This window comes from Nematolebias whitei, chromosome 12, assembly GCF_014905685.2.
Source record: "Nematolebias whitei isolate Nwh7 chromosome 12, NemWhi1, whole genome shotgun sequence".
NCBI classification, from domain to species: Eukaryota; Metazoa; Chordata; class Actinopteri; order Cyprinodontiformes; family Rivulidae; genus Nematolebias; species Nematolebias whitei.
Window position 1 is genome coordinate 45,379,783 of NC_056509.1, and position 15,503 is coordinate 45,395,285.

Genomic DNA, 15,503 nt, shown 5'->3' on the forward strand with positions numbered 1-15,503 from the left:
CTATCTATCTATCTATCTATCTATCTATCTATCTATCTATCTATCTAAATATAAATATATAATGTTCATTTTAGCATATATTACTACCTTGAAATATTTGTTCATTCAAGTTCATCCTGCTGCACCATTATATTCTACCATGTTGTTGTTCAATATCTCTCTTTAGAACATTGTAAATATTATAATTTTTTTTTCACTTTTTGGTACTTGTTTGTGTGTACCCTTATTGCATGCATTTACTATTTCTTGTTTGTTCTTGTTTTTTTGGTGAGTCAAATCAGTTCTTCTCATCCTAAGCATTTCATTTTACTGTTAACCCTGTGTTAACCTTGCATAAGACAAATAAACACAACTTGAACTTTCTGCTTTTATTTAGCTGTTATCAGCAAAGGTTCACATTCAAGTGGCATTAGCAGTTCAGCATGAAGCTTTTCAGCTGGTTTCAGCTTCTTCTCAGCAACAAGCATTCGCACGTGGTTTTCACAGGAAGTGCTGTGTCTCTAGTTGACAGTTTTGTTGAAACTGCATCAGCTGGAGTGAACTGAAGCTCTCAGGATATGCAGATGTTCTGTAAATGTCTTAAATAAAATGTTAAGATTGACCTTCTAGACTCAGATGGTTCTCTATGTTGGTAAACGGGTTTCTTCCTCTTCTTCAGATTCAAATTCTGGAAGAACAACTGCATCTTTCTGTTCAACATAGTGGTTGCTGATTTCCTGCTGGTGGCTTGTCTTCCCTTCAAGATCCATCACTATCAGCACAACTTGAGGCGCAGCAGCAGCAATGCCATCTGCAAGACGATGCTCTTCATGCTGTTTCTCAACCGAGGCGCCAGCATCGCCTTCCTCGTCACCCTGTCCCTCGACCGATACTTCAGTGTCGTCCATCTTGGGAGGAAAAACTTTGTCAAGATCATCAAGAAGTCTCCGCAGATCTCCGTGGTCATATGGCTCCTCTTGCTGCCCCTCACCGTCCCCACGATGGTCAACACCTTCGAGTGCTGCAACAGCCATGGCCGGGAAGTGGAGACGTTTTTCCACGACGTGACGGACACCTTCAGAGAGGTAGCTCTTTGTTTTCACATTTACACATGAAACCACATAAAGACTTCAGTTACCGTTTTTTCGCTGTACACACCGCACCGCCCTATAAGTCACATCAGACCAAATATGTCTAATGAAGTGGAAAAAAATCCATAAATATGTCGCTTCGCCGTATACGTCGCTTCGCCGTATACGTCGCTTCGCCGTATACGTCGCTTCGCACGTCGCATCCATTATGCATCACTGCTGACGCATCGCGTTTGTCACGTGTCACCGCTGACAACCCGGAAATGTGGGCCGGTGTTGTGCCAAAAATCAATGGGCTGCCATGTGGTGGCCACGGGAGCGTGCACAGGAGGACTTTAACAAGAATTTAAAGAGATTAACACTTAAAAACAATCATTTGTTTGCTCAAAATTATAAGAAAGATGTGTCTCAGTCTAAGTTTTCCTTCATAAATGCACTTTGAAGGTCAAATCAGCTGCATTTTGCCGTGGCGGTGCAACGAAATGAAGCTGGTTTTGTTGCTCCAGACAGATGAAGGTGTCATGCTATGGCAAGCCGATTGTGTCATTAATAGCCACTTTTACCTATTACTTGACACAATGGCATGCCTTACTACTCGAGTGCCATCTAGTGGCTGAAAATGGTAGTGTTCAATATTTTCAATGTCAGAATGAATGAAAACGGTCATATCTCAGCCAAAAATTGGTTTATAAATATGGGGAAAAATCCATAAATACGTCGCTTCCTTGTATGAGTCGCAGAGCAGGTAAATTATGCTAAAATACATGACTTATACGGCGAAAAATATGGTAGTTTTATTCATGTAACAAAAACATCAGCTTCATAAGGAGTAGACTTTGAGACAGAGGTGAAAGCATGAAGTGTCCACGAGCGCCAACCGTTGTAGAAATATTGATTCATCTATAAAATGTTTTATTCATCAGGTGATCAGTCGGACTGGATTTGTTTGGCATTTTTCTTTAAAACTAAAAGCAACACAAACAATTTGCAGCATTTATAACGATCCTTGCAACGACCTGCACGATCCATCCAAATAAAATAATTATATAAGGGACTAAATAACGGGAAAAATTATGGAAATTATTTCTATTTCACCATTTTATGACTCTTTTTAAGGTGAAGCTTGTTCCATAAACTGATATTTAGACAAACTTCTTTGACGTTGATAAGCAAAAAGCTGCTAAATCTCTATATTAAATGTTCTAAAATGTTTTTTTTTCCTTGTTAGACTTTAATTTAAATTAAAACTATATGCACGTTCTGTAAGAATTCTGTCCTAGCATAAAATAAATATATTTAAACAGTAAAACTGAGCCGGACGGTCAACATGGTGCATGCTAACAGCTTACTTTGCTGCCATCTGACCTACAAACACGTGTTTGTTTTTTAGATCGTCTTCTTCACACAGATCATCTTCCCCTTCTTCATCCTCGTCTACTGCACCGTTCACATCGTGAACAGGCTGAAGAAGAAGACGGTCGGGGAGAAGACCAAACTGAGGAAGGCTGTCTTTGCTGTCATGTCGGTCGTCGTGGTCTTCTCCGTCTGCTTCCTGCCCAGCACCTTAGCCCGAGCGGCGCTGCTGGGAGTACGGCTGAACAAAATGGAGGACACGGAGCGCACCGTGGTGCAGGTGTACGACGGCCTCATGGTTTTGTCGAACGCCGACTGTCTTCTCGACCCGCTGGTTTACTGCTTCTGCCACTCAGGCTTTAAAAATGCTTACATCAGCACTTTCTGCCCCACGTTTCTCCAAAAGGGAGCGCTGAAACCGGACTCCAGCGTGACGCCTGCCACGGCCACAGCTGGAACAGCTGCTAAAACCACGTTTTTACCAACGTTAGCAAACTGACAGTTGCTCGTGACGCTGTGGATCATCGTTACACCTCCAAACCTGCCTTCAAAATGGATTTTATCACATGAGCAGATAACCGAAAGCTGTAGCTTCAAATGCAACTATTTTATTTCATTTAGCTTTTTTTATACACTGGATGTCAAATTAAAGTTTGTAATAACTGAAAGAGATTATCTTTTAAATGTTTTTGGCACTTTGTTCATGTGAAAACGAAGAGATTGGCATCTCGTCGGTAAATCTGTAACGTTCTGTGACCTGAACACGGCCGCTCGACGCAAAACGTTTTAACCACCAGTGAGGGAGGACGGGGCGCCCGAGGATGGGATGAAATTAGTCTCAAAAAGATTCACAAACTCGTGCAACAGTATTTGTATGCAACGTAATTCACAAATGTGTGGCCCAAGCAGCAATACATTGCACATACAAATCGGAAAATGCGCGTGCACGAATCACCAGCTGTAAATCAGTGTTTGAGCAGTACAGTCTAGAAAGTTAACATTTTTACAATCCAGTAATGTTAATTTAAGTGCATGTATTTAATATAGTGGTTACGATCGACTGGGCCAAGTAAAAAATACAGTATTTCCAATAGCGCAGTAAATCTGGTAATGCTCAGATATCCCAGCTTTTCCTCAGCCTTGAACGCATCATCTCATTCGTAAATCTGAAAGTCTCAAAAAAGTCGTGAGCACAGGCAAGCTGATCCGTGCACAGCTGGTGATTCGTGCACAAACATTTTCTGGTTTGTATGTGTAGCGCATTTTTACTTGGGCCTTACACGTGTGTGAATTATGTTGTACACAAACAAATGTTGTTGCACGAGTTTGTGAATCTTTTTGAGACTAATTTCATTCCATACACGAGTTGACTGACAGGTTGGTGGTTAAATCCACTCCAAGCACGTTGCTGCAGGTTTGGTGTCAAGATTTATTTAGTGCATCAAGGCATGATTTACATCCATCCATCCGTCCGTCCATCCATCCATCCATCCATCCATCCATCCATCATCTTGTTTTGAAGTCGGGTCTCAGGGGCAGCATCCTGAGCATGGAGGTCCAGACATCTCTTTCTACATCCACCTCTTCTGGGAGGACTCCAAGGTGTTCCCAGGCCAGCTAAGAAACAAGTCTCTCTAGCGTGTCCTGGGTCTCCTCCCAGTTGGATATGTCCAGAACATCTCCTTCTGGAGGTGTCCAGGGCCCATCCTTACCGGATGCCTGAACCCCACCTCAACTGGTTCATCTCGATGTGGAGGAGCAGCGGCTCTTCTCCGTGTCTCTCCTGGAGAACTGAACTTCTCAGCCTACCTCTAAGGGAGACTCCAGCTACCCTGCAGAGGAAACTCTTTTAGACCTCCTGGATCCAGGATCTCATTCTTTCAGTCCCTACCTCCTAACCTGGAGAGGACAGTCTCTCCTTTACCAACCGAGGACCATCACCTCAGATTTGTAGGTGCTGATCATCTCCCACCACTTCGTGCACTGATGCCACCGATCAGGTGTGATTTATGTTGTAAATAAATGTATATAAGAGCATTTCTATTTTTGTGGATAATTTATAGAATTGGTATGAAGATGATATTTTGATTTCGCATGTCAGTGCTTCACTAAGTGTTCAGAAGAGCTGCTCAGCACCTTAATCAACTTCTAGTGATTTTATCTATGTGAAATTCTTTTTCTCAGAGATAAATATTGTGTCCTTCAGCGGGACCTAAAACTAGCTCGGCCTGTTTCTGTTGTGGTTCAACCTCGATGCATTCTGATGCGACTCCATCGTGTTTAAATTTGCTTCATTTGTCAGATTTCTACGGCTCTGGTGTCTCTCATGTTGCTGCTTCTAGTAAACAGCGTCCACTGCGTGTCTCATCCACCAACAAGTCAAGACATTTTTAATAAATATATATATATTAAATAAAAAATGAATTTATGTTCATACTGTTGTAACTGTGTTTATGCTGACTGGGTTGTTTGTACAACTGGAGATCTGTGTATTTCTGCTGTAAATACAAACAATGATACAACAAATACAAACAAATACAAACATGATGGAGTCTGGGAGTTTTCTTCAAACACAAACGAGAAGAAACACGTCCAAATCCTCCTAATCGAGCCTGTGGGGTCCCACAGGGCTCGATTCTTGGACCCCTTCTGTTTTCACTGTATCTGCTCCACTTGGGGTCCATTCTGAGGAAACGTGGTCTTTCGTTTCACTGTTATGCTGATGATGGTCAGATTTATTTGCCCTTAAAACCCAACAGTTCTTCCTCCATTCACCCTCTGTTAAAATGTCTTGATGATGTCAAGGCATGGATGGCTTCAAAGTTTTTAAATTTTAATGATCAGAAAACTGAAGTCGTGTTTAGCCCTATAGTTCTATCACCGTCTCTGATCCTGTAAACCTTGAATCTCTTGAGCCATATCTTAAGCAGTCTGTTATGAATCTCAGGATGGTTTTAGACTGATTTTAATTTTAATAAACAGATCAACTCTGTTGCACAAAAAAGATTCTTCCAGTTAAGGCAGATATCTTAAATCTGTGTTGACCAGATCTGACTTTGAAAAAATGCATTTGTTACAGCCCGGCTGGACTATTGTAACGTTCTTTATGCTGGGTCAGTCAGGTCTCCATTTCACATCTCCAGTTCGTCCAAAATGCTGCAGCTCGACTCTTAACAGGAACTCGTAGGTTTGAGCATATTTCACTGGTTCTGTCCTCCCTTCACTGGCTCCCTGTACTCGTGATTTAAAAATTCTTCTGTTGACCTAGAAGCGCCTAAATAGCCTTGCACCTCATATCTCCATATGCTCCTTCTCGGGCGCTGAGATCATCTGATCAGCTACTTTTGGTTGTACCATAGACCAGGTTGAAGTTCAGAGGAGGTTGGATTTTTTCATTCGTGAGCCTTAAACTCTGGAATAATCTGCCCCCCAACATTAGACAGTCCACTTCACTTCCTGTTTTAAAAAACATCTGTTTTCAGTGACGTTTAACGCGTGTGATTTGATTTACTATTTCACCGTTTCTCATTGTTTTTGTGTTTTTAATTACATCGTTATTTTTTACTGACTTGATCTTATTGTTAAGCACTTTGGTAACAGCTGCTGTTTTAAATGTGCTTTATAAATAAATTGGTCTTGACTAATGAAGTCGTCCATGCTCTGTCCAAACACGAACATTTCTGTTAAAGATCGAGGCTCTGATTTCGGCACTTTTTGCAGCAGAGGTGGCAGGTTTTTTTTTTTCAGGATGATTCTCAGCGAAACATTATTTTTAAAGTACCTTTTGAAGATGACCAGTTTTTACAAACAGCCGTTTACACTACAGGTGGACGTAGAGAGGCGTCTGTCAAGTTGAGACTCGTAGCTTCTCAGACGTGGGATCAGCATCCAGAAACCAGAAAACAAGGACGAGAACAGGAACTCATAAATACTAAAAAATTAAAATAATTAAAAAACCTACAAATATCAATACAATTTACAAAACATTAATTGTACGCATATTCTGCATGAGACGTGTTCTGTTAGGTCCAAATAATTTAAAATAAATGTTTTTACTTTTTATTGAAACAACAGATTTTTGCACTTTAATTAACTAAAAGTTTCACGAGTGATTTGTGACAAAAGTGCGTCAGCAAAGGTCAAAGGAAAAGTTTACAAGACAGTGTGAGACCAGCTGTGTTGTATGGTCTGGAGACAGAGACATGGACAAAAAGACAGGAGACAGAACTGGAAGTGGCAGAAATGAAGATGTTGAGGTTCTCCTCAGGAGAGACAGGGATGGAGAAGATCAGGAATGAGGTCATCAGAGGTACAGCACAGGTTGAACACCTGGGAGATAAAGTTAGAGAGGACACACTGAGATGGTTTGGACATGTCCTGAGGAGGGACAGTGGTTTGGACATGTCCAGAGGAGGGACAGTGGTTTGGACATGTCCTGAGGAGGGACAGTGGTTTGGACATGTCCTGAGGAGGGACAGTGGGTATACTGGTAGAAGGATGTTAGAAATGAAGTGCCAGATAAGGATATATAGATGGACATGGAGAGAGATGGCGAGAGGACAGAGGATGCAGAGGACAGAGTGAGATGGAGGAGGATGACTCTCTGTGGAGACCCAGAAGAGGAAAAAGCTGAAAGAAGAAGAAGAAGAAGAAACTACACTTTAGAACAAATTATATAGTATTTAGGTTCAAACCTTAAATCCCTGTATAAAATGATTTCACCAAAATAACATCCATCCATTATCTTTTACTTGCTTCTTCCATTTTGGGTCACGAGGGTCACTGGTGTCCATATCCAGCAGTTGCTGTGTGAGAGGCGGGGGACACCCTGGACAGGTCTCCAGTCCATCACAGGGACACATAGAGACAAACGAGACAAACAACCATTCACTCTCTCACCTAGGGACAATTTAGAGTTACCAATCAGCCTAACATGCATGTTTTTGGTCTGTGGGAGGAAACTGGAGCACCCGGAGAAAACCCACGCATGCACGGAGAGAACATGCAAACTCCACCCAGAAAGGCCCCCGAACCGGGATTTGAACCGGCAACCTTCTCACTGAGAGAGAGCAACTCTAACAGCTGCGCCACCGTGCTGCCCATGTTTAAAAATAAATACATAAATTTAACATTTTCAAAGTCGAGCTTTAAATTAAAACATTAGATTTAAATAACTCTTTATACCGTTTCATGACAAAACGTCTGCCTTTGATTTTATTCCTTGTGTTTGTATTTCATGGCTTTCATTTACTTTCATTTTATATTTTAATATTCTTACGCAACAAGTTTTTTTTTCCACCAAATAGCAGCTGAAGCTGTATATACATTTAACAACTCACCTCATAAGTTGCAGCAGTTATATTTTTTGGCTCAGTTTATTTAAATTTGTACATTTTTAATGTTTTTGTTGTTGTTATTTTTAAAATATTGTTACACCAGGATAATAGTTAATAATGTTGCTGCAATTTATTTAAATTTTATTTTATCTAAATTTTGGATGAACATTCAGTTTTGGTTCTAACTTTAAATCCTTGTGTGATGATATAAAGACCTCATGGTGGCAGTGCAGTCAAACACGCCAGGAAGTGGCAGACTAGAAACATTTGTTTACACCATAAGATTAATCAAAAATAATTCATTATTTTCTTGCTGTAGCAATTTTCATCCTGTGTTTAACTCATAAACTAAAGAAATAATTTCATATGCAGAAAACAGATGCCATCAATCAGTGAATAGGATCAAACTTGTTCAAACTAAAGCTTTTTATGCAATAAAAATAAGTTTTAACCACATAAACCATCCTTAGTTTAATTAAAAAGGCAGGATGTCCACATATACAGAAACATAAATTAAAATATTAATTTAAAACCAAAGTTTTAACAAGAAATACACAAATGTCTGTTGAAGCTCACTTGACCACTAATTTAATGAAACTATATAAAGAAAAGCTTTTAATTATTATTTTAATAAAAACACAATCCAGCGTAATCAAACGTGCAGATGATTTAATTGTTTTGAAGATTCCTTCAGAAATTGTCCTGAAAAGTGTTAAACTAAGTTTTTATCTCCATGTTTATTTTATTCAATCTTATAAAAATATTTCAGGTATATTTGTGGTTGAACTTGTCCTTGTAATCTTAATTTTAGACTTGGATTACAAGAATTTAAATGATTAAATTTTAGGATTTTAATACAAAAGGAAACAAAATATATAATCCCTGAGATTAACACGCAGTTCTAAAAATAGTGGTCAGGTTCGGTTTCCAAAGGGCGATGGATCTGTGGCTCGGTCGGTCTGTGGTTTCGTGGATCTGTGGTCCAGCATCATGGAGGAGATCCAAACCCAGCAGAGATCCAAGATGGCGCTCTGCCATTTCCAAAGAGACTCGCCTCTTCCTCCTTCAGCTGTGTGTGATGCTGGTGCCAAGCTTTGGAGGGCCTGGCAAAGTCCACGCTCTCCTCCTGCTGGTGTGTGTGTGTGTGCCGTCAAAACACACACGCCCGTTCCGCTGCACAAAAACACACGCATGCTCGCAGATTAAGAGCGCCGAGGCCTGGGTTGGAACGTGGCTCCAGGCAGAGATCAGAGGAACGAGGTCACGACAAAAACTGCTCGGAAGCAGAAAAATAAAGAAGCAGCAAACACGTCGTGATGAAAACAATAAAACATCCGGAGTTCTGGACAGGAAATCTTCTTTTAAAATACACTTTAGGAGCTCCACGCCAAATCGTTGGAGCTAAACTAACAATTAATAAGATAATATTTAGAGGACAACCGTGACGTGCCCACCTCAGACAGGTGAGTCAGTTGTTGCATTTTATGATTTATTTCCTTTTTAATTATGATGTTTTGTGATTCGATTGCCCCTTGAGTTGTCATTTTATCCCTCCACCACTTCTTATCAGTTACTTCCTGACTCCTGCCTGTTTGGCCACGCCCACCAGCACCTGCTCCGTTTTGTTGAGCACAGCTGCAGCCACTCTTCCAATCAGCCCCATATAAACAGCCCATCATTGTGCGTTGCACCTCAAGTGTAAGTTTTGTTGCCACGACAACCTTTTGTTTCGTTTTATAATAAAACAAGTTTAATTTTGAGCTCATCAGATCTAATCTGCGTTCTGGGTCCAACACTCCTGCTAAGACAGCAACAATAAAAACAAGAAGATTATAAAACATTTTCTTTGTTCATTTATTTCAAACCTGGCAGCCATCTTGTTTCAACTGACCTTTAAAAACAAGCCAAAATAATGCAAACAAGGAACAGGTGAGAGTGGGCGGGGCAGAGGACTGACGGCACAGTGAACACGGGAACTGAAAAAAAAAAATGACAACACAAGTAAAACCAAAGACAGAAACATAAAAAAACTTATAATAAAACACAAAAGACGATAAAACGACACAAATCCAGACAAGATGGCGTCTTATATTTCATGAGATTGCACACGAGATTTCCAAGGTTCGACCAAAACGACTATAAACGGCATCCTTTCTGAGCAGCAGGTGATCTTAGCCCTAACTCTGGATGAAAGGTGGCTCTGACGTGCATTCGTCTGAGGAATTAGGCCTTTAATTTTGAAAAGCTGCACAAAGAGAGAGGTTTTATTCCCGACTAACGCAGATGAAGAGGAGGGCGTGAATTCAGCTCCGTCCTTTCATCTCAGAGCAGGAAACGCACGTGAACAAACTAACGAGCTAGAGTTTGTGTCGCCGTGAACTCTGACGGATCAGAACCAGAAGCGTCTGGACTCAGACTCGAGACGAGACGCTGCGAACAAACCTGCAGCAACGGAGAGATCGACTCATGAAGGTACGGATGAAAATGTCAGAAAAGTTTCTTCACCGTGGACCTCTCCATCAGTTCTGTCAAAAAAACACGGCTTCAAGCTCCTGAAAGGAAAAGAAGTAAATCAAACACGTCGTTCTTGTTCCTACAGAGGTTCAGCTGCAGTTTTATGGATCTCCTGCAGAGTCCTTCAAAACTGCAGCTTGAATCTTCACCAAGAACTCTTTAAAACATCTTTGACGCTTTTATTTTTAGTTTGTTCAGAAAAGTTTGACCACTGTCGAGGGGAAAAAAAAACGTTAAGTCTGTATTGGAAGACATTTTGCTTTCCATCCAGGCAGCTTCTTCATTAAAATGTGGCATTCTCCATTTTCATAATCAAAACAGCTGGAAGTCAGAAAATTTAAATATTGCCTCTATTTTAGAATTTAGGTCATTTGGAATTCGGGGAACATGAAAAACTGTCACTTTTTTTAAATTAAGATATCTCATGTCCTGAATGAGAAAAAAACCACAAGCTTTATCAACAAATAATTTATTACCGTACTTGCCGCCGTACACATCGCAACGCCGTATAAGTCACGTCAGAACAAAAATGCCTAATAAAGTGGAAAAAAACATAAATACGTCGCTTCACCGTATAAGTCGCATTTATTTTGCGTCACCGCTGGAAACGTGGGCTGGTGTTGTGCCAAAAATCGATTGGCTGCCAAATGGCAGCTGCGAGAGCGTGCACGGGAGGACCTTAACAAGAATTTAACAAGATTAACAATTAAAAACAATTGTTTGTTTGCTCGACATTATAGTAAAAGGTGTCTCTCGGTTAATAAATGCTCTTTAATGGTCAAATCAGCTGAATCTCTCCTGGGCGGTGAAATGCAGCTGATTTGCCGTTTGCTCCAGGAGCTCCGGAGCGAGACCAAGTTGGCTTGGTACGGCAAGCCAAGTGTCTCATTAATAGACACTTTTACCTATAAATGAGACGAGGAAGAGGGCCGGCAACAGAGGAGGGGGCGTGCCAAAGACACCCTCTTAGCACCAACATAACTGGTTTGTTCCACTTTGGAGGAAGCTGTTTGGGGGAAGAGTCAGTTTTGTGTTGTGTGCTTCCTTGACTGATGAAGCCTTCTGGATGTAAGGTGAAACGTTTCAGCAAAAAAAAGAAACTGTCCAGATGACCTGACTGAAAATTGTTGGATTGTACACCTGGATTATTGAGCGTGGACTTTTTTTGTATAAATGAAGACACTTGGCTTGCTAGAGCGCCCTCTAGTGGCTGAAAATGGTAGTGCTCGATATTTTCAGTCAGAACGAATGAAATCGTCAGATCTCGTCCAAAAATTGGTTCATAAATATGGGGAAAAACATTAATATATCACTTCACTGCATAAGTGACAGACATGGTAATTTATGAAAAAAACCTTGCAACTTACACAGCGAAAACTACGGTATTCGCTTTTAGCCACAAACTGCTGGTAAAACAGATTACTGAGGAAAACCTAAAGAATCTTTGGCGACTTTTGCTCTTTTTTTCAGTAAATGTGCCGATCTGTGTGAGATTTTACGGATTAATTATTTACAACGATTAAATCCACAGTAATGAATCCTGCAGACGAGCAGCGCACTGCACGGTTTTATTTCATGCGTTAAAAAGCTTTTTCAAACGACTGCATTAGACTCATGACTGGTTCCTCTTTAGACCTTCTTGTTGAGTCCTGGACAGGTGACTCCGGTTCCTCCCAGTCCACAGTACCCGTCTGGGTTTTTACTCAGGTACTGCTGGTGGTAGTCCTCGGCGTAGTAGAACGGTTTGGCTTCAGTGATTTCTGTCGTGATTGGGCCAAATCCTTCGTCTGTAAGAACCTGAAAGAAGCAGCAGAGAGGACACTGACGACTCATCGGTAATGATTTCATTTAAACCTCGATTGTTTTGTCTGTTTCATCTTTATAAATAAACCTTCATTAGTCCTCTGGCCTTTAACGAGGACGGAGAAATGATAACGTCCGTGTGACAAAGGCCTCAAAGAGCACGAATCATCTAACAAACATATTTCAGCTGCTGCTGCGGACGGTCATCAACTGGACCCTCAGCAGATCCTACATGATCCGTTAGTGCTTCAAGTTTGTGATGGGACGACTCGCGGCTTCTAACGCAACAAGTTCCAGCTCAGAATCTGTAAAAGTGGCAGAGTTTTAGCTATTTATCGCCTTTCAATCAATCAGACTTTTTTCATAAAGCACCATTCATACACAAAGTGCTTCACTCCAGATAAAAACTAAATATAAAAGCAGAGATAAACAACCAACGAATTTGCTACAAACAGATATAAGTTGTGAAAAGATTAAACATTAACTCCATCGTTTGTGTTTAGTCAGTCCAAACGTTTACTCGTCACAGCGGTACGTTCGCGACCTCGGCACCTTCGGATCACGGCCCTTTTCTACGTTAGCGCAGAAACACGGACGTTGTTCATTTGAGAAAACCTTTAAAAAAACTAAACAAACGATGTCCAAAGTTTAGGGGTTTAATTTCAGCTAATGTAGAAGTTTTTTCTTTGTTTTTGAGAGTTATTTTACACGTGAACAAGAGTGGCAGCACGGTGGCGCAGCTGGTAGAGCTCAGCAAGAAGGTCGCCGGATTGAATCCCAGTTCTGGGTGGAGTTTGCATGTTCTCTCCGTGCATGCGTGGGTTTTCTCCAGGTACAGAGAGTGAGTGGTTGTCTCGTTTGTCTCTATGTGTCTTTGTGATGGACTGGAGACCTGTCCAGGGTGTCCCTGTGATGGACTGGAGACCTGTCCAGGGTGTCCCTGTGATGGACTGGAGACCTGTCCAGGGTGTCCCTGTGATGGACTGGAGACCTGTCCAGGGTCTCCCTGTGATGGACTGGAGACCTGTCCAGGGTGTCTCTGTGATGGACTGGAGACCTGTCCAGCCTCTCACAGTGACTGCTGGATATGGGCACCAGTGACCCCCCCCCCGTGACCCAAAAAGGAAGAAGCAGGTAAAGATGATGGATGAACAAAAGCACCACATATGGTCGTCAACAAACTATTTTCCAGCAATCTGTAGGAAATGTCCGGACAAGCAAAGATCTTGTTTAATGTTTGACCTTGATTTGTGACCTTGACCTTGGAGCTGGGGTGAATATGACTGCCTTTCAATGGAAGTTTTCAAAAAGACCAAACGGTAAAAGAAAATTTACAAAAGCGCCCTCGTATGGTTAGTCTAGCCTGGATGAAAGCTTCTGCCCATTTCCCCCTCCTCCGTGACCTGCAACAGGTAAGATACTAACTATTTATATATATGTTTGATAGAACATCAGTTCAAAAATGACTTTAAGGTTTGATCTGGAATGAACATGTGGCTCCAGTTGTATCATAAAAGTCTTGGAGTTTATTTATCCTGTGCCTTTTGGAGAAGCTGCTTGACTTGAATCCAACAACAAACCTTTAATTCACAGCTTGAGGACACGCTCCATGTCCTGAAACTGTCCCACTTATAATTCATAAAAGTTACCACACCATGTCATCGATCAGCTTCATATTATTTTCATCAACTCTCTTAAAATTAAGTTATTTAAATGACTAAAAATGAAAGTTAAGGGCTAAAATGAACTCTTCTGATTTCGTTTTCTTGTTAAAGGAATCATTTCCCTTCAGCGACGAGCTCGTCGTGTTTTCCTCTTAAAGTGCGTTTAGGATTATTTTGATGATGCAAAAAATAAAAAGTTTGAACTTTTATTGTGGCAGCACTTTTTATTTGAACTGAACGAACCCTTGATGAAAATGAAAGTTCTGTTTATTTGTACAAAATCGATTAAACTAAGACTGCGTTCAGTAATTTCACACATTGGTGGTTCGAACTCTCTGGAAGAGGTGATCACTTGAAAAGCACTTTGCCCCAACTGATGTCAGAAACTCCTAAATCCATCAATCAACCTTTATTTATAGAGGTAATTCCCATTGAGCCTCGAGGACTCATTTACAAGACAGACCTGAAGAAGTCGGCAAACAAACCCAGAGGGTCGGCAAAGTTTGGAGGCAGCACAAATGGAACGCAGAGTTGGCGAGTTTAGTCTCACTTCCTGTGAGGTTTCCTCCCGGTCGCTGCACTGACGCCATCTTTTTTTCTGAGTCAGGTGGAGAAGCACCACCAGCTTTTTAGGTAGACTGCCCTCAGGACCCAGGCAGGTGGACTAAGTTTACTTGACCTGAGAGATGCTTCAGCTGATCCCCAAATGTAATAGTTCTTTTCAGAACTTTGCAGCTTACGACCCATAAAATCCTGTTGACCTCAACTTCACTGTATTTTTTAAATTTCAGCCCTTTTCCATCGACTCCTTGTAAAACTCAGATTAAAAATTTTGAAATCCTAATTTCAACATCCGAATCTCTCAACAATCAAACTCTATCTTTTACTAAAAATCTTATTATTTCACATTTTTCCAAATACAGCACTTCTCTCTCAAACTGAAGGTTTATTTGTGGTGCCTAGAGTTTCCAAAAGCAGAATGGGAGGCAGAACTTTCAGTTCTCAGGCTCCTCTCTTGTGGAACCAACTTCCAGTTTCTGTCTCTGAGGCTGACACATTGTCCAGTTTTAAGACTGGGATTAAGACTTTTGGTTTTAATAAATCCTACAGCTAGGGTTAACTTGGTTTCCCTGAGCAATCCCCTAGTTCTGCTTTAGGCTTAGACCACTGGAGGACAAGCTAACTAAGTTTCCTCACTCTGCTGCTGTCTTTACTTGCTCCACTGTTTTTTTATTAATAACTGCCATTTGTTTGTTTTTAGTAGTTTTTCTTCTAGTAGAAACTAGGACCATAGAAACCTAAATCAGAACCTGGAACACATAAACCACACACGCACAATAAAAAACTACACCTGAACCATAAAAACTACAACTGAAACATAAACAACGACACCTGGACCATATAAACTACACCTAGACCACAGAACTACAACTGAATCATAGAAACTACACATGAACTATGGAAACTACACATAAACCACACAAACTACACCCAAACTAGAGAAACTACATCTGGACCACAGAAACTACACATAAACTACGGAAACTATACATAAACCATATATAAACTACACCCGAAACAAAGAAACTACACCTGGACAAAATAACTACACCTGGATCATGGAAACTACACAAGAACTATGGAAACTATGCATAAACCATAGAAACTACACAGCGATCATAGAAACTTGACCTGGACCATAGAACTACACTTGGTTCATAGAAACTACACATGAACTATGGAAACTTTGCATAAACCATAGA

At 40.9% G+C, this 15,503-nt stretch overlaps 2 protein-coding genes across 2 annotated transcripts in view; one reads left to right on the forward strand and one right to left on the reverse strand.

Moving 5' to 3' along the window:
• The window catches only part of LOC119417952 (12-(S)-hydroxy-5,8,10,14-eicosatetraenoic acid receptor-like), a 3,548-nt gene extending 626 nt beyond the window's left edge, over nt 1–2,922 (forward strand). Inside the window, exons 2-3 of the mRNA XM_037685200.1 lie at nt 659–1,064; nt 2,461–2,922. Of these exons, the coding sequence (XP_037541128.1) occupies nt 659–1,064; nt 2,461–2,922 (868 nt within the window). The remainder of the gene's footprint in view (nt 1–658; nt 1,065–2,460) is intronic.
• Nucleotides 2,923–11,544: 8,622 nt separating this feature from the next.
• Nucleotides 11,545–15,503, reverse strand: part of msra (methionine sulfoxide reductase A) — a 52,457-nt gene continuing 48,498 nt past the window's right edge. The window contains exon 6 of the mRNA XM_037685658.1: nt 11,545–12,070. Within this exon, the coding sequence (XP_037541586.1) occupies nt 11,903–12,070 (168 nt within the window). The 3' untranslated portion in view covers nt 11,545–11,902. The remainder of the gene's footprint in view (nt 12,071–15,503) is intronic.